The sequence below is a fragment of the Onychomys torridus genome, chromosome 22 (genome assembly GCF_903995425.1).
Source record: "Onychomys torridus chromosome 22, mOncTor1.1, whole genome shotgun sequence".
Lineage (NCBI taxonomy): Eukaryota > Metazoa > Chordata > Mammalia > Rodentia > Cricetidae > Onychomys > Onychomys torridus.
The window spans coordinates 17,048,280-17,067,842 of NC_050464.1; the positions used below are offsets into that span (position 1 = coordinate 17,048,280).

The following is a 19,563-nucleotide window of genomic DNA, read 5'->3' on the forward strand; positions in this document are numbered from 1 at the left end:
AGCAAGGAACTGAGATGCCTAACCCAGAAATCTGAAACATTCTTGACATGTAAAACTGTAAAGACTGAAAAGTTAAGCCTACCCAGGGCTGCAGTAACTCAGAGTCCATGCTTAGCATGTGCAGGGTTGTGGTTTCCATCCCAGCCCCGAAGGGAACTAAAAGCTAAGGCTTTTTAGAGCACTCCAGTCCTGACACTTTCACCCGGTGCCCTCGCCATGAGTATTCCAGAATTCAAAACTCTAAAAGTCTGTCACAGCTGTGGTCCAGGCATTCTGGACGAGGGACCCTCGGCCTGGATCAGTGAAATGCACCAATGCTGCACCTGACTAATGGTGGTTACGGCTTTCTAATGGCTTACTTTATTCCAGACTTTCCCCATAAATGAGTAGTTTTCCGCTAATGGAACAATTTAATGAAAATCAGATTTCTTGTAAAAGCTATGGGGACTCCTGAGCTTGTTAGTTCCAACTGTGTTCGTCAGATTTTTAAAAACTCTTTAGTTAAATTAAGATGTTAAATTTTAGCACTAGCGTGAGGAAATGCACATGCATTTTAACAGGAGGCACTAACTGGAATTAGAGTTTCAAGTAAGTGGCTAGCTTTGCTCACAAGGGGTGTGGTGTGGTGTGGGGGAGTATGGGGTATATGTGTGGTATGTGGTTTGGGGTGTGTGTGTGTGTGTGTGTGTGTGCGTGTGTGTGTGTGTGTGCGTGTGTGTGTGTGCACATATATTATGTATGAGTGAGGAGGCCAAAGTCAGAGTCAGGTGTGGTGTCTTCCTCTGTCAGTCTACACCTTTTTCTTTGATGCAGAGCCTCTCACTGAACCTGGAGCTTTCCAGTTCAGCTAGACCAATTGGTCAGGTCCTCAAGCTTGTGTGGCAAACAATTTATCCACTTCGCCATCTCCCTAGTTCCAATGTGGTGTTCTGTTCTGCTAGTGACCATAGATTACATGGTCAGTTTCACTAGAGTTCTATGGGGTGGCCTCATAAAGATCCCAGGAGCCAGGTACAGTGGCACACACTTTATTTCCGATATCAGGAGTCTCAGGTAGGAGAATCAGGAGTTCCTTTTATGTTGGTTTGTGTTTTGAGACAAGGTCCCACTGTGTAGCCTTGGCTAGCCTGGCACTCACTATGTAGACCAGAATGGCCTCGAACTCACAGAGATCCGCCTGCCTGCAAGTGCTGGAACTAAAGGCGTGCGCCACCACTCCTGGCTAGTGGTGAGCCTGCACAGCAAGACCTTGTCTACAAAAGCAAAAATAAAAGATGTCAGGTATCAAACCAAGCTGTGGCTCCCTGGTAAAGCTCATGCTTAACTGCATGATGCCAAATTCAGTCTCCAACACCAATATTTTAAAAAAAACAAACCCCACCTTATTCTAGTTACTTTTCTGTTGCTGTGATAAAATATTCTGACCAAAAGCAGCAGCTTGAGAAGGAAAGAGTTTCTTTTGTCTTTTAGGTCACAACTCATCATTGTGTGAAGTCAGGGCAGGGACATGGAGCGGAAACAATAGAGGAATACTTCTTTCTTATGCTTCCTAGAAGTACCTGCCCAAGGACGGTGCCACTCTTAGTAGACTGGGCCCTCTCACCTTAATTAATAATTAAGACACTCCCCACCCCTACCATGCCTACCAGCCTATCTGATCTAGGAATTTCTTAATCAAGGCTCTCCTCTCAGATGACCCTAGGCTGTGTCAAGTTGACATTCAGTCTGACCAGGGCACCTCCATGTCTCACAGAAGCTTCAGGGATCCTGTGGTGCTGACTTCATTGGCTCCATTTATAAAGAAGGAAAAGCTAGGTGTGGTGGTGCACGCCTTGAATCCCAGAGCCTGGGAATATAGTCATTCAGCTCTCAGACCTGAGTTTGGGGCCAGGTCCAGACTAGTAAGGGCTACATAGTTACACCCTGATCCAAACAAAAACAAGTAAAAATAAACAAATATAAGGAAAATAGGGTCAGGCATAGTGGCACATGCCTTTAATCTCAGCTTTCAGGAGATAGAGGTAGGCAGTTTATGTGAATTTGAGGCCAGCCTGGTCTACATAATGAGTTTCAGGCCAACTAGGGCTACATAGTGAGACCCCATCCAAACAAAAGAAGGAAAATGAGCCTATAAGACGGCTCAGCAGGTGAATGTACCTGCTGGACACACCTGGTGACCTGAGTGAGCAGTGGAACCCACGTGAAAATGGAAAGAGAGAACCAAGACCACAGAGTTGTCCTCTGACCTCCACATGTGCAACATACACACAATCATAATTAAAGAAGGAAAATGGCCAGTATGGTGGTGCACACTTATAATCCAAGCATTGCGGGTGTGGAGATAAGATAACTACCCACAAGTCAGAGGCCAACAGCATGAGTTCCAAGTATGGTTGAACTACAGTAGATTATTTCTCATAAAGAAACATACAAAAGAAGCACGCTGCATTGCTGATTGTGCAGGAAAATACAGCAGTCTAAACCCCTCACTTCCTACCATGAAAACTGGATACAGGGATATGGGCCATCGCTAACCATAACTCTTCCTAGTCATGGGAATTATAATTCAGTAAAATTCACAACAACCTGAGCAAACAATACAGCATGGTGAGAGTGAAACCTGCAGGGTTCCACACATGCCCTGGCAGAGTGGTCCAGATTCCATCCCCAGCACACTTACTCAAGTATGCTGGCACCAGTTTTACTCCCAGCACTGGAGAGGTTAAAAAAATAATAAATCAGGAATTCAAGGTTATCCTCGGCTTCATAATGAGTTTGAGGCCAGCCTGGGCTACATGAGACCCATTCTAAAAAAAAAAAAAAAAAAAAAAAAGATCATGTATAGTGTGATTGATAACATGCGCCCTTTCAGCCTCAAACTGATAGGGGAATGTGGTACTGCTCAGTTGAATTCAAATTAGGTAAAGGAATGAATTATATTAAAAGAGAATAATGTTTAGGAAAAGAAATAAAAATAAAGCTTTGCCTTTATTACTAAAATCAGGTTGGAGCCAGGCATAGTGACTATGTCTGTAATCCCAGCAATCAGAACCTACAACAGGAGGATTGCCGTGACTTTGAAGCTTGGTTTATAGAGAGAGTTTCAGACTAGACTGGGCTAGAGTCTTAAAACCCTGATTTTAAAACCGAGAAGATGTCTTAGTATATCAACCCCTTGCTGTATATATGTGAAGAACATGGTTTGGAGCTCCAGAACCCACATAAAATGTGCGGGCCTAGCAGTGACCTGTAATCCCAGCAGAGGCAGAGACAAACCCCTGGGATAAATGGATACCTAGACTAGCTGGAATTGTCAAGCTCTGGCTTCAGTTAGAGACTGCCTCAGTAAATAAAGTGGAGCATGACCAAAGGAGACACCCAACTTCAGTGTTTGGCCTTCACACACACACACACATATACATGTGGGCATGTCATACACATGCATACACACACATAAAATGATTTTAAAAAACCAAGCTGGACTTGGAATCTAAATGATTATTAATTCATTATATACCGAAAGAAAACTTTGATACATATTTTAAAATATTTTTGAAGTGGAAAAATCTTTATAACAGTATCTGAAAAAGTATAACATGACCATCCAAAATTTAAAACAGAATTTTAAAAACCAGTAACAGTAAAGTTTTAAGATATCAACAAAGAAAGATCTATTTATACTGCATAAAATATATTCATACTGCATCAATCACTGCCTGTGGTACAGGAGAATGCATGTGCTTGAAGAATCCAGAAGAGGGTGTCAGATCTCCTGGAGCTGGAATTATAGTCAGCTGTAAGCAGCCTGACGTGGGTGCTTGGAACCACAGTGAAGTCCTCTGGAAGATCACTCTGTGTTCTTTATCAATGAGCTATTTCTCTAGCCCTCAATTTTTTAATATATCTGTATTCTTTCATTTCTGTGTGCGTGTATGTGCGCGTGTGCACCTCTATGAATCTATGTACACCATGTGTATGCAGTACCTGTGAAGGCCAGAGATGGGCGTCAGGTCCCCTAGAACTGGAGTTAGGACAGAGATGAGCTGCCTAATGTGGGTGATGGAAACCAAACCTCGGTCTTTTTAAGAGTAGAAAGAGCTCTTGGCCACCAGCCCACGTTCTCTAGCCCCAGGAGTGAATCTTCTATATACAAGAGCTTCACAATTTAGTGAAAAGAAATGATCAGTTCTACTTGCCACCCATGATGGTGCATGCCAATAATCCCATCGCTCAGGAGGTGCAGGCAGGAAGATTAGGAGTTCGTGACCAGCCATGGCTACATGAGACCCAATCTCAATAAACAAACAAACAAACAAAACCAATAACAAAACCTTCTGAGAGTGGGCAGAGTCCAATATTTGAGCATACAAAGAGACAGCAATAAATATTGGGCTTGATTTTATCCAGTGTTGGCAGGGTTTACAAAAACTCATTGGCAGGAGTTTAAATTAGAGGATTCTTAATTGGGAAGGTCCTTGATATCTATCCAAAAGCAAAACAATTACATATAGCCTGTGACCATTGAAATTGCTGTTAGAATTTTGTCCAACAGTTTCACTCTCCACATTAGCCAAGAGCATAGTTAACAAAATGTTTAGCAGAACGACACTAAACAGTCGTAGGTGTCTGTGGCATTTGGGTTCGATTTGCTCCTGAGAATGAGGGGTAGCAGTGTGCGCTGCAGCAGAGCACTTCCAGAAATGGTGCTGCAGGGAAGGTAAGCTGCAAGCACGCATGCAGAAGAAAAGAAAGGGTAACTGCAGGGCTTCGTGTCTCAGACCAACACACAGGAGACAGCCTTGGCTAAAGGGAGCCCCTTTCTCAACCCTCCCCTCCACAAAAGAGGGGGAAAGGAATTTGTATTGCACCATAGCTTGTTATATTTTAATTTAATTCATAATACTGTTACATGTTACGTTACTTTGCACTGTTACATGTTATTGTATGTTACATGTTACTCTGCAGCACAGTACTTGTCAGTCTGTTGTGTTAGTCTGTTGCCTAGTAGCTTACATGCCTTTTATGTCACATAGTAGTTTGTGTGCCCTGTAGTATCTTGTGTACACCATGTGCATTGTAGAAAGGTACAAGGGCACCCTGAGGAGTGTGGAATTAAAAAGGACTGTAGTTTTTATCCTCTTGTAAAATTTGTTTTAAAAAAAACTTAGGGGTGTCACCTTTAATCCCAGCATTTTGGAAGCAGAGGCAGGTGGATCTTTGTGATTTAGAGACCAGCCTGGTCTACAGAGTGAGTTCCAGGATAGCCAGGGCTATTTAGAGAGACTGTGTGTCGAAATAAAACAAACAAAACCCCTGGAGTCTGGAGAGGTGGCTCCATTGGTAAAATGCTTGCTACCAAAGCTTGAGGGCCTGAGTTCAGATTTTCAGTGCCCATGTGGAAAAGCCAGGTGCTGCTACACAACTGTAATCCCAGGACTGCGGAGTGAAAACAGGTAGATTAATTGCTAAGGCATTCTCCCCAGCAATCTAGCCAAATCAGTGAGCTCAGGGTTCAGCGAGGGACACTGTCTCAAAAAATAAGTGAAGTGACAATTGAGGAAGATACAGACATTGGCTTCTAGCTTGCACACATGTGTGCAGACACACACACATGCACGATCATACAATTTTTAAAGGGATTTTCTTAAGGTTTGTTTTTAACTGTGTGTATGTGTATGAATGTATGTCTGTGTGGGTACAGGTACCTGCAGAGGTCGGAAGAGGGCATTGAACACCTGATATGGGTGCTGGAAAATGAAGTCTGGTCCTCTGCAATCTTATAATTTATAATGGACCTCCCATTTTATAATAGACACACATGAAAATATTAGCAAAATTTTCTATAGCTGACAGAAATTTGGCTCTTTTTATTTTTTAAGCTGTCTTTTCTTTTTTTGTCCTCCCAGGTTTATTGTGTAGAGCATATGTTAAATTCATGTGATATAAAAATAATGAACTTATTTTTAGATTTTTTTCTGTAGACACAGAGGAAGCATGTTATTTCTTGGCTGGGGACAGCATTTGGAGACCATGGGAATAGTAAACTGCTTTCAGATACTCAGAATCCCCAACCCCCACCCACTGTGGTAGCATTTGCGCTCCACTTTAGAGGAAAGGACAGCTGTCACATCTGTTTAGGACATCCTTTATGCCAACAGATTCCTTTTCTGTGTCAGCAGAATGTAAATGTATCATTCTTCTCCCTAACTTCAGAAAACAATGAGTGTGTGATGATGCTGTTTGATTTCTTTTTAATATCTGCTGTCTCGGAACAAGTTCCATATAGGAGAACCTTCCACACTGATTGTCACACGTGTCAGGTCCTGCTGGCTGCACACCCACGTTGTATAATATGCATTCACAAAGGTGAGGTGCAGAGATTCAAACTATGCTGCGAGGCCCGCCCCCAGCCTGGCCTCCCTGAGAAGAGAAGAGGGCTGAGCAGTGAGTGGGGCTCAGGGTACACAGCCCATCTCAGTAGTCAAAACAAGATGGCCAATTTGGCTTCATTGTCTCTCTCTCTTTCTTCCCCCCAGGAAGCTGCAAGAAACCCAGATGTCCACCACCTCAAAGCTGGAGGAGGCCGAGCACAGACTCCAGACTCTGCAAACAGGTTCGGGGATGGCCTCCATCCTATTTGAAGCCACACAGGGAAGGTGGGAGTGGGCTGGGCTAGCACGGGCAGTCAGTCTCCTGGCCTGTTCCTAGCCCCTCTGCTACTTGTTGCTCCTGGGGATCCTGCACTTAGGAGCCTTGAGCCCACACAACTGAAGCCTGTGTCTCAGGCTGCTCTACCTGACTGCATTAGTCACTGCATTGAGTTGCTAATGTGGACGTGGGTGGCTCCCTTGCCTTCTCCCTCCCTGCCCCAGCCATCCTTCCTGTTCTTCTTTCCAACAAACACTTCTAAATCACCAAACTGTCAGGAACTGACATCTCATTTGGAACAATAATGGGGAGGGGGGAGACTTAGTTCTACCCAAAATGAAGTTAAGAACTGTTATAACAGAACCTTTAAATTCTAAAAGATACCAAAAAAGGTTATACCAAAGTTTGCCTTTCTTTTCTTTTGTTTCCTTTTCTGAGAAGGAAGCAGCATGGTATCTTCAAATGTGGGGAGAAAAAAGAGAAGATATCACGGTCCAACTTAGAACACAAATGTTAGAGAGACAGAAATAGTCACAGCCAGTTTAACAGTCCAAGGGATAAATGTCCCAAAACTGCAAACTCCAGGCTACTGATGCAGCTCTGCTACTAAGGAGCATTTGCTTAGAATACCCTCCCTGAGGGGCTGGGGTGTGACTCAGTGGTAGAGCACCTGCCTAGAATCCCCCAGTGAGGGGCTCCAAGTGTGGGTCAACTATAGAGCCCCTGCCTAGAATCCCCCAGTGAGGGGCTGGGGTGTGGCTCAGTGGTAGAGCCCCTGCCTAGAATCCCCCAGTGAGGGGCTGGGGTGTGGCTCAGTGGTAGAGCCCCTGCCTAGAATCCCCCAGTGAGGGGCTGGGGTGTGGCTCAGTGGTAGAGCACCTGCCTAGAATCCCCCAGTGAGGGGCTGGGGTGTGGTTCAGTGGTAGAGCCCCTGCCTAGAATCCCCCAGTGAGGGGCTGGGGTGTGGCTCAGTGGTAGAGCCCCTGCCTAGAATCCCCCAGTGAGGGGCTGGAGTGTGGCTCAGTGGGAGAGCCCCTGCCTAGAATCCCCCAGTGAGGGGCTGGAGTGTGGCTCAGTGGTAGAGCCCCTGCCTAGAATCCCCCAGTGAGGGGCTGGGGTGTGGCTCAGTGGTAGAGCCCCTGCCTAGAATCCCCCAGTGAGGGGCTCCAAGTGTGGGTCAACTATAGAGCCCCTGCCCAGAATCCCCCAGTGAGGGGCTCCAAGTGTGGGTCAACTATAGAGCCCCTGCCTAGCCTGGGCAAAACCCTCAGTTCAGTCTTCACCTTACACGTGCATGTGTATGTATAAGCATATGTCACTTACGAATTCTAGAAAATGAAGAAGCAGTGTAGCTGAACAGTGAGTGAAGGAGCAGGAAGCTCCCGGAGGCACTGTCCATCTTAAGGGAAAGAGCTAACAGTTTTCAACAATCAGAGATTTGCACATAAGTCAGTGAAAGATGATTTTGCCTCTCACGCCATCAGCTTTTTTTTAAACAGATAATGCCTCTGTTGCTGAGGGTGTAGGAGCATGGTCACGGGCATTGTGTGGATAAGAGGGAATTGCCTCTTGAGGCTGGCTGGGAGGTATGTAGGGCAGGCGTGTGCAGTTCTTTACCCAGGTGCTTCGCTTCCAAGTATGTTAAAAGTAAAGCTGATTTTTCTGCCTGTGACCTGACATGAGGAGACTTCCATCCTAGGCCACTAAGGGAAAAGATGAGCCTTGGAAAATACTCTTACCATCCCATTTATGGAACTATTAAGATCTCACCATGTAACCCAGGCTAGCCTGGCCCTCGTGATCCTCCTGCTTCCGCCTCCTCAGTGCTCTGATGATAGGCATGCACCACTATGCCTTGCTCTTCAGTTCAGCCAGTAAAGTTGACAATCCATAAATAAGCTTTCTGCTCCTACCACGGAGCATACTATTTTAAAATAAACTGTGTGTGTGTGTGTGTGTGTGTGTGTGTGTGTGTGTGTGTGTGTGTGTACACATGAGTGTGGGTGGCTGCAGAGGCGTCAGCTCCTTTGGAGCTGGAGTTATAGACAGTTGTGAGTTGCACAACTCAAGTTGAACCAAACTTGAGTCCTATGCAAGAGCTTAACCCCTGAACCATTTCTCCAGCCCACAATAAACTTTTAATAAACAGAGGTATCCTAAAATAATAAAAGTATCATTGGAAGTATGATAGGGACTAAGGAGATTGCTCAGATCCATAGCACACAACCAGAAGGATCTCAGTCAACCACTAGAGCCCATGCAAAAAAGCCCTATGTGATGGAGCATGCTTATAATCCCAGGCCTGGGGAGGTGGAGATAGGTGGGTCCCTGGAGCTCACTGGCCTGCCAACTTCACCCACTTGGTGAGTTCCAGGCTGATGGGAGACCCTGCTCCATAAAAACCCAAGGTGAACAACATGAGAACAGCACTCAAATTCGTCTTTTGGACTCCAAACACACACGCACATACACATGTGCACACACGGATATGAGCATACACACACACACACACACACACACACACACACACACACACACACAAAAACCAACCTTTTGAAATGTTATATAGGAAATACATAAACAAGTAGCCGAGTTGTTGACAGGCATGGTCAGTTACCACATGCATGCTTTTACCCAGCTGGTAGCATACCAGCGTCACTGTAGGCTCCCAAGTCGTGTGTTGCACTAAGATGATAAGGTGTCCATGTTGCCCTGGGTGATAGGAATTTCCCAGCTCCACTCTAATTATATGTGACCCCCATCATACTTGGGCTGTGCTTAATGGAGATATGAAATATGCAACTGTATTTGCAGTTGTGTATAGAAATGGTTTTTCGGTGATAAAAGACGTTTAAAAGCTGAACGTCTGCAGCAAACCATGGGCAAGGGGTTCTCTGTTGAAGGAGGCACTTCAAAGAGATGAGGCAGGCTGAGGGGAAGTTTTCTTCTCCACCCTCTGTTTGTCTCTCATCTTTGTGTGCTTTTCCCTTTTACTATAAGCAGTTGGTATCCTAGCTGGGCTTGATGGCATATGCCTATAAGACCGTCACTGGGGAATTGTACCCAGGGAGATCCAGAATTCGAGGCCAGCCTAGGCTACAGGAAACCCCATCTTTGAAAGCAACCTAAAGAAGTGGGGGTATAGCTCCATCAGTAGACTGCTTGTCCAACACTCAAAAATCCCTGCATTTGATCCCCAGCACCTAGAAAAGCTGGCATGGGGGTTGCTTAGACTTGTAATCTGAGCACTGGGTAGGTAGAGGCAGGTGGGTCAGATGTTCAGTGTTATCCTTGACTATATAATGAGTTCAAGGATAGCCTGGACTAGGTAGGCCCTGTCTTAAACAAGATTGGTGTCTTATATCGTGGTTTCTATCCTTGCCTTTTAGCCCTGGAAAAAACTCGAACAGAATTATTTGACCTGAAAACCAAATATGATGAAGAAACTACTGCAAAGTAAGTGTTTGTGTGATGTCATCCTCTTTCTTTGCATTTGGTCAGCATGACTCTGCTGTTGCCATCCACAGAAGATGCTCAGCCTCCTGTCATGCTGCCAAGATAGAGGGCCAGTCCACTGAGTCCCTTGTGTCACACCCATCCCCACTGATCCAGAGCAGTCTAGTCTTTGGTGTGTGGGTGTGGGTGTGTGTGCACGAGTGTGCATGCCACAGTGCACATGAAGAAGTTAGAGGACCCTTTGAAGAGTCAGTCCTTGCTGAGGCAGGGTCTCTTCTTGTTTCCACCTGCTGAGTACTCTGGGCTAGCTGCTCTGTAAGCCTCTAGGTGGGTCTCCTGTCTCCACCTCTGTCTCACTGTAAGGGTGCTGGGATTACACATGTGCACCCCATCTGGCTTTTATTTTTTCATTTATTTTATTTTACGGGTTTGGGTGTTTTGCTTGTCTGGTCTGCATGCCTTGTGTATTGTGTGTGTACAGTACCTGCGCCAACTAAAAAGGGCATGAGAAGCTCTGAAGCTGGAGTTCCAGGTGACTGTGAGCCACCATGTGGGTGCTGGGAATTGAACCTGGGTTTTACTTGCATTCTAGAGGTCAAACGCCCACCGTCATACTGACACAGAAAGCATCCCACCTGCCTAGCCATGTCCAGCCCATGTGCTTCACTTCTTTTTTCTACATTGAAAAAGGGTGAACTTTCAAGAGATGTGATTGACGGGATACTTCTGGGGAAATTGTGTCACCTTTTTTCCTGGGACAGAGTGCCTGAGGAAGAACGAGCACAGCCTTTAGCTTGTCACTGAGCCTTACAGCTCTGTGCAGGGCTCCCTGTGTGAGGGACACACAGGGATGAGGCTGAGCCAATGACGCTTCCTGCCTACCTGACCATTGTCAAGATGGCATCAGACATCAGAGTGACAGGAACACTTCCTACCAGACCCCACCTTGCAGATGAGCAGAGAGGAGGAACCATATGTCCTAAGTTGTGAGGCGGCCACAGTCTGCTAGCAATGGCTAGCGTTCAGACAAGCTGTGTAAGGCTGGAGTTTTCATGGCCTTTTCCCATGGGGAAGGCTCTTCTGATCTTCCACAAAAATAGTACATGTACTCCATCAGTGCTGTCTCTAGCCACTGGGAACACATGCCCTTGATTTGCTCACATGTTGCTCCAATGTCTATCTATCAGTAGGGTCACATCTGAGTTACTCCCACCCTGTTGTAGTGAGAGACAAGACTTATACCCCTTGACCCCAGCAATCCTGGTCCTAGGTAATCCCCTGGAGTAGGAGTCCCACCATGTGCCACCACACCTGGCTTTGTACATGGTGCTGAGATCGGAAGTCAGGCCCTTATTCTTACCCAGCAAACCCTTTACTGACTGAGCCCTCATCTCCCCAGCCTCAGGGCCATCTCTTGACCCTCTCTTCTGGTTTGTTTGGTAGTCCAGAGCCTTAAGGGCCCAGTTCGTTCCCCAGCCCTGCAGTCAAACTGTTCTAAATAACTAGAACTTATTCAAAGACCCAGATGTCCTCGTTAGTCTCCCTAGCTGGCTGACGCGATGGCCTAGCCAAGTCTCAAGGAAACCGTCAGCCATCCTCCCTCCTTGCTCTACAGTTGGACTTGAAGAGCACCACATGAGCTCAGTCTAAGGGAATAATAGTTAAATTGCCTTGTAAAATTCTGTGGCTTTGGGCTTACCTCCTGCCATCCCAGAGACAGGGCCATCTGAGAGCAGCTGCCATCGTCCAACTGGAAGACACACATGTTGCCTCTACCCTTTGAAAGCCCAGAGATTCCCTCATCCACAACACATTCCCACAGCAGAAACCACCCCAGCTGCCACAGTGAAACTCCTGACCCAGGGTTCCCTTTCTGTCAGTGTTTTATCTGCATGTGATGTGCTCATTTCTGCTTGGACTTTATCCTACTAAACAGACTATTTTTCTTAGTCACTAAACTGTTTTCTCGTTTTCGTTTGTTTTTACTTTTGGACACTGGGTCTCTGCATAGCCCTGGCCATCCTGATGTGTAGACAACATGTTAGTCAGTGTGTGGCTCCTCCTTCTTCTCCACTCACTGTCTTGATTGGCCTGAGTCTAGTGAGTTCGGAGATATACTTTTTCATGTCGCTATTTTTCATGGTTAAGCTGCACTGCTTCCTTGTATGTGCTTGTTTGTGCGTCTGTGTTCCCATGTTGCATGCGATAGCATACCTCTGGAGGTCAGAGGACAACCTTAGGTGTCAGTGATCATGGATTTAGCAGTCTTTTCTTTTGAGAGTTTTTGGTGTGCATGTATGTATGAGTGTGTGCATGTGTGTGGGTTGACATGCACATGTGTGCACCTGGCTGTGGCAGTCAGAGGTTGATGTAGGGTGTTTTCCTCAACAGTTCTCCACGTTAGATACATTAAGTCAGGGGCTCACTTGAACCCAGAGCTCACTGACTCAGCAGCTGGCTTTGTGGATAGCCCATCTTTGCCTCCCTCATGCTGGATTCAACAGCCTACCTTGTCAGTCCAGGATCCAGATGGGTCCTCCGGCTCTGAACCACAGTCCTCTGGCTCACCCGGCAAGTGCTTTCCCCAGACACATTCCCGGTCTTCCTTTTGTTCTTTTTGAGCCGGGTTTTCACTGCACTCCTCAGGCTGATCTCAAACTCCTCGGTTCAAGAGATCGTCCTGCATCAGCTTCTGAAATAGCTGGAGCTGTAGGTGTAGGTGTGGGACTCAATGAGTGATGTCTAGATATAAGGAATTTGTGAAAGAACCAGGCCACACTGGCCTCTTGGAAGACCTGCCACGGTTCTGAAAATTGTGCCCACAGGTATAGTAGGTTGATGGGTATGGAGAGGTTGAACTTCAGCTAGACTGGACAGAAGGGGCTAGGAAGGTGACTCACCGGATAAATGCACCCAGATAAAAGCTAGGCTTGGTAAAGGTCACTTGCAGCCATATCCCTGGGGAGGTAAAGACAGACAGATCCCTGGGGCTCCCTGGACAGCCAGCTTATATTAACTGTGATCAACAGGAAAGGTTGACCTCTCTGGCATCCACTTTCATGTGCACATGCACACACACCTGGGATGGTTTTACACATCTCTTAAAAAAAGAAAAAGGAGATTGCTTCAACATGTGTTGACAGAGAACCTAGGAAGGGAGGTGGGGGACAGAGAAGAAAGGCTCCGGAGGAGAGTGCTCTGGGAGCGATTGCTCTGGTCCCTGTACACAGTCACCTCCAGGGCGTCTGTCTCTTGTCCAGGGGGCGTAAGAGCAGTTGCACTGTGGAGTAGCTGTGGAGAATGATGGAGTGTGTGGGGAGCCAACACTGCAAGGCCTGGGAGTGCTCGGCAGAGTCAGGGCACATTTCTTGGAGAGCGGGAGTCTGAAAGTTTGTCCATTTATAGGGTCCACACTGCCTATCAGTCATTCAGACCATCAACCTTCCCCGTCCCCCATTTAAAAAGAAGCCACAGGGACGGGGGTGTAACTCAGCTGATAGGGTGCTTGTCTGGCATCCACAAGGCCTTGGGGGTGATCCTCAATACTACAAGAAACAGGTGTAATGGCACACGCCTCTCTCTAATCCCAGCACTTGGAAGATGGAAGTCAGGAAGATGAGGAGTTAAGGGTCAGCTTCGGCTCTACTGTTAGGGGCCAATTTGGGCTTCACAAGACCCTTGCGGGGATGCAGGTCAAAGGCAATAAGGCCACTTGGAGCCCTCCGCCCCCCACCCCTAACTGCTGCTTCTGCAGTCATTTCAGCTGCACGTCAGCTGGGCCTGCCCGGCTGGCTGTGATAGGGACAGTGGCAGTAAAGTTTTCCATGTGTAGGCTTGAAGCAAAGTGTAATTAGCCTTTATGCACAGAACAAGGCCCCATTGATGAGTACAGCTGGTCTTTGTTTGGTCCCATCGCTGAGAGTGGGAGGTAAAGTGTTCTTCTTCATGTTTATTAATGCAAGATTCCGTAGACAAATGGCAAGCACAGTTTAATATTTGTTGGAACACAGGGGGGCTTGCCAAACAGTTGTTGTGTGAGCGGATTACAGGCCCTCACATTATAACCATTGCTGGGTTAAATAAATGGATTATTTCTACTTCTTTTTTAATGTACCTCCTCCTCAATGGTCACCCCTGAGTCCCATTCTCCCCATAGCAGATGCTTATGTAGCACCTTAAGGACCTTAAAGTTGCATCTTATAAAGTCCGTTGGTGTGGATTTTCCCATTCTCACTGTTCCCTGGGACTGCCTTCAGCCAGCAATGGCTGTCACCCTGCAAGGCGTGGACCACTCATTCTGCTGCCTGCCCACCTCCCTCCACTTGGGTTGCATGGTCGTTCACTTGCCCTGGGTCTAAGGCACCACAGAATAAGCACAAGAATTCCCGTTTTCCTTTCAAGAGAAAGAGAGAGAGGAGGAGGGGGGGGTATTATGGTGCACATGTGGAGGTCAGAGGACACCTTGTAGAGGCCAGTTCTCTCCTACAATGTGGAGTCTGGTGATGGCTCTCAGGTCACCAGGCTTTGCAGAAAAGCACTTCTACCTGCCAAGCCCTCTACCCAGCCCCAGGCTTCTTATTTCAGTTTTCCTCTCCCGTAGGCCTGAGTGGACAAGGAGGGCCATGGACCACCTTCCAGACAACCAGGCAGGATTAAGTTGTGATGCAATGCTACACTCCTTCTAGCTGAGGTTAGAAGCTGGGGATGTGGCTCAGTTGGTGTAGTCCTTGCCCAGCTAGCATGTATGAAGCCCTGGGTTTAATCACCAGCACTCAGGAGGTAAAGACAAGAAGGTCACAAGTTAGAAGTCATCCTAAGCTAATAGCAACTTGGAGGCCAGCCTGGGCTACATGAAATCCAGTCTCAGAAAACTAAAACATCAATCTCTTAGGAAAGATGGGTATAGCTTAATAATGGAGCGCATGCCCAGTATGTTCAGGCTGTGGATTCAGTTCCCTCCCATACTGGGGAGAGAAAGGGAGAGGAACAAATCCCAAGGTAAACATACTGTTTCCATAGCTAATGTTACTCGGAACTTTCCCGAAGCTTCTACATGTTGTATTCCTCGCCTCTGCTTGTTTTCAGGGAAAGACGTTACATATGCAAACACTTCCACAGTACATACAAAAGCAATATTGATGAAGAAATACTTGGGTTCATTTCAAAGTATGTTCTTTGTACCGAGTGTGACCAGTGTATGTCCTACTCTACAATGCTCTGAGAAAGACAAGACTTCCTGTTGGTCAGTTCAGCTGACTGCTCTGAGAACCCAAGCTCTGATTTGCAGACATGGGGACCTCTGCTCCAGCAGAGAGGACAGGGAGGCAGAAATTGAAAGAGGAGGCCAGAGGTTCCCAGTATGACTGTCCCATGTGAAGTGTGACGGGCATGCTGGTGAGCAGAGGTGGCAGCAGCCTGTGTACAGATGTTTCTGGATTACATGGTGAAATCTCAAATGTCACCACACTTGCTGTTTGTGGCAGTCATTGAGAAGGCCCATACTATGTTAACTGTATGAATGAGTCATGGCCAGACCGCACCCAGTCAGGCTCCTGCTCGGAGTGAAGTGCTGTTTTGCAGAGGACCTCACAGTTCTCTGGGGCGTGGGTGTGTCTCCACTGTAGAGCACTTGCCTAGAAACTCTCAGTGAGGGGCTGGGGGCATCGATCGGCAAGAGAGTGGTTGCCTAGCATGCACAAGGCCTTGGTTTCATCCTCAGCACCAGAAAGGAATAATGTCTCTTCTGAGGCTGCCTCTATAATGGCCTTGTTAACCTGTGAAACGTTCAGTGTCTTTCTAGCAAAGCCTGTTGTTTGTGGTCTTGCCATCATTTTCTTTATAGTTCTACATGAATGACTCTGGAAATGAGGCTGGGCCAGACCATCTGACCAAGAATCACATGGCGGCCATTATGACCTGTCATGTTACACAAACATCGCTTCCTTTGGCCCTTTTTACTTTTTATATGTATGGTATTCTACCTGTTTGTATGTCTGTGTACCACATGCATGCCTGGTGCCCAAAAGAGGACAGTAAGGATCATCAAATCCTCCACAACTGGAATTATAAACAAATGTTAGCTGCCCTGTGTGTACCGGGAACCAAGCCTGGGCCATCTGGAAGAGCAGCAGTGCTTTTTTTTTTTTAACTCCTGAGCCATCTCTCTGGCTGCCATACCTCCCTTTTATTTGTTTATCAGCGGTATTTTGAGACGGGGTCTCGCTAAGTAGCCTTGGCTAGCCTGGAACTCACTGTGTAGACCAGGTCTTGAACTCATGAAGATCCACCGACCTGAATTCTGGCATTAAAGACATACATACACCGAACATTCCAGCTTTTTAGGGGGTAGCAGAGGGACATCTCATTCTGTAGCCCAGGCTGGCCCTGAATTCCAAATTATGTAGCCAAGGCTGGCCATGATCCTCCAGATATATATCCTAGTCAATTTGGAAAGACTGAAGGGAGATACCCTGAAGCCTCAGTAGCATTCTCTCCCCTGTCTCTTTAAGACTGTAATTGTTTTCCATCTTTCTAATGAATCATCAGTTTCCAGTGTAGTTGCTGCAATTATCCTGGTTGGATTAATTTCCCTAAAAACAGAAAAGCAAATCCTGGGTGATCTTGAGGGTATGGACTTGAATCGTTCAGTCAGACCTGGAGAGAAGCGCCAGCTTTCTCCCATTGTCTTATTTCCAGAGGCGCTCGTGCATCTGGTAGAATCCCCAGCAGTTCCCATCCTTGTGTAAGGGTTCTGCTTCGCATCTAAAACTCGTTGCCGGGTGGGTCTGCTGGCTGGGACTAGGGTGAAAGGTTGGCTTCCTGTGTCCAAACCCAGCAGACACTTGCTTATTGTTGTGGGGTGGGTGTGTGTGTGTGTGTGTGTGTGTGTGTGTGTGTGTGTGTGTGTGTGTATGTGTGTGTGTGTGTGTGTGTCCAAGCCTGTGCCTGCATATACACATGCACATATATGACTGCATGTAGAGGTTAGAAAATACCCGTGTCTGTCTTTCCTCAAGGCACCCCTCCACCTTGTTTTCCTGGAACTCACCAAGTCAGCTAGACTGTCTGGCCAGCAAGCCTCTGGGATCAGCCTCTGTCTGTCTGCCACTGTTAGGAACGCAAGTGTGCACCACCGAGCCTGGCTTTTTCTTCTCATGGGTTCTGGGTATTAAACTCGGTCCTCATATTTGAACAGCAAGCTCTTTACCAACTGAGCCATCTCTCCAGCCCTTGCATGCTACATTTTGAAATTTGAATTAGTTACCATACAGGTGCTGGTACTATGACAACCAAAAGTTTCAAGTTCAAGCCATCTCAGAGCCGTTAACACCTTAATAAACTTGACCCTTAAGATTAACTGTGGAAACCAAACAGTGCACACCTTTAATCCCAGCATTCTGGAGACAGAGACCAATGGAGCTCTGTGAGTTCAAGGCCAGCTTGGTCTACACAGTGAGTTCCAGAATGGCCAGGGCTACATAGAAAGACCCTGTCTCTAAAGTCATTTATTTTATTAATGATTGATATGGGGAGGCCAGGCCTCCTGTGAATGGTGTCACCCCTGGGCAGGTAGTTGTAAAAGAAAGCAGGCTAAGCAAGCCAGTAAGTGGTGTTTCTCAGTGGCTTCTGCTTTCACTTCTTGCCTCCAGGTTCCGGCCTTGGCTCCCCTCATAATGAATTATAAGCTGTGAGATGACATAAAACCTTTCCTTGCCAAGTTTCTCTTGGTCATAGTATTTATCACAGTAACAGAGAAGCAAATTAATACAGTCCAATAACCCCATGGTGACTATAATTTAGGGTAGAAATGCCACATTTGTGCAGGACCCATTTTGAAGTGTGAACAATTCGTTCGGTATGTGGACCCCTCCTACCTCACCATGACGCTGACTCTGCAGCAGCAGGAATATGTGCAAAAGACCCAGTAGCATCCAGGAGAGCTCCAAATGCATCTGTCTTGAAGAACTTGGGGCTTCTGGGCTGCTTACACCAATAAAGAGAGATACCAGACAGTTGGATACCCACCAAGGACAAGAGGGCCTTCATTCTAAGATAGCTTGTAAGAAACTCTGTAGATGCATGCGTGTTCATGCATGCATGTGTGTTCATGTATGCATGTGTGTTCATGCATGTAGAGGCAGAAGACTACCTCAGTTGTTCCTCAGGAACCATCCACATTGGTTTTTGAGACAGGGTCTCCCCAGTGGCCTGGAACTCGCCAGCAAGCCCTAGGAATCCACCTGTCTCCATCTCGCCAGCACTCATATGCCACCAAACTCAGATCCTTGTGCTTGCAAGACAAGTGCTCATCTGACTGGACCGCCTCTGTCTCACTTAAACTTTTAGGAAGCAGAACGAAATGTTTCCTGTAGGAAAGCCAGAGCGAGCCAGATAATTGAGCTCATTGTTTTCCTTCACGGCTTGTTTGCCCTTTCATTCTCTTCCTGAGGTGCTGGATGTTGAGGAATGTCTCCATTTGCCAGAAAGACAGTGGGGTGTCTCCTGTTTCCCCCGCCAGGCCGCTAGTTCTGAAGCGAGCCTGCAGAATGAATTTTTAATGTTGAGCGTTATGGCATCGCTCTTGCAGCCACATTGCTCTCCTGAGTCTACAGATTTAATGCTCGGATGAGCAGGGAAGACTGGGGGTACTGAACACAGTGAGAATTAACCCCCAGCAGCCACACTGGTGCCCTCTGTGTCCAGAAAGCCAACCCACAGAGTCAGGAGGGAGAATTAAAACTAGTGTCAGAGCGCTCTCCAGACAGCCTGGAACGACAGCTTTCTCAGACAGTCTGTATTTCTACCTCTTCACTTCTTTTTAAACCATGACTGTTCTTACTTGGATGTATTTCCGTGATCTTTCCACCCTTAAAAAAGCTTTACGATCTGCAAGGTTTACAGAATATACATAAAACTGGAGAGTCTCCAGTTTCTATGAAAAGCCCAAATGGAATCAGAAGTCCAGAATTGGTCGCTAACAATGGGAAGGGGACCATTCGTATTCAGTGGCTAATTCTGGTTTGGACCATGTGGTTGATTGTTATTTTTCCCCTCCGTAGCTTTCTTTATTTTCCAAGTTTTCAAAATTAAGAAGAACAAGTTGTACATAAAAATTGTTCAAGCTTAAATAAGTTGTAGAGAGTGGAATCTTCAACAAACAGTAGAACAAATGGCTGAGTGTATAGATAATAAGCTAGGGCTGTGCTCTATGCCAATTAAAGCCTAGATGTCTTAAATATATACATGAAAAAAAACACAAGAGAGATTTGAGGTGCAGATTTATATAATAAGGGAGTGGAAGAGGCCTTTTTTAAGCGTGATGCCAAAAGTAGAAAACCTATGGGATATTCAGAGATTTCTGGAGGTGGATGGTGGACGGGATGGATGGAAGAGTGATATATGGATGACTAAAACACTCACAGTGTACAAACAGGAAAATGGTTAATATATATTTCTTAC

General features: G+C 46.4%; 1 protein-coding gene across 8 annotated transcripts in view; it reads left to right on the plus strand.

The window, feature by feature from the left end:
- Positions 1-19,563, plus strand: part of Cux1 (cut like homeobox 1) — a 331,979-nt gene that overhangs the window by 201,834 nt on the left and 110,582 nt on the right. For all 8 annotated transcript variants that reach the window (XM_036172586.1, XM_036172588.1, XM_036172587.1 and 5 more), the window contains exons 7-8: positions 6,537-6,613; positions 10,038-10,104. In XM_036172586.1, coding sequence (XP_036028479.1) covers positions 6,537-6,613; positions 10,038-10,104 — 144 coding nt within the window. The remainder of the gene's footprint in view (positions 1-6,536; positions 6,614-10,037; positions 10,105-19,563) is intronic.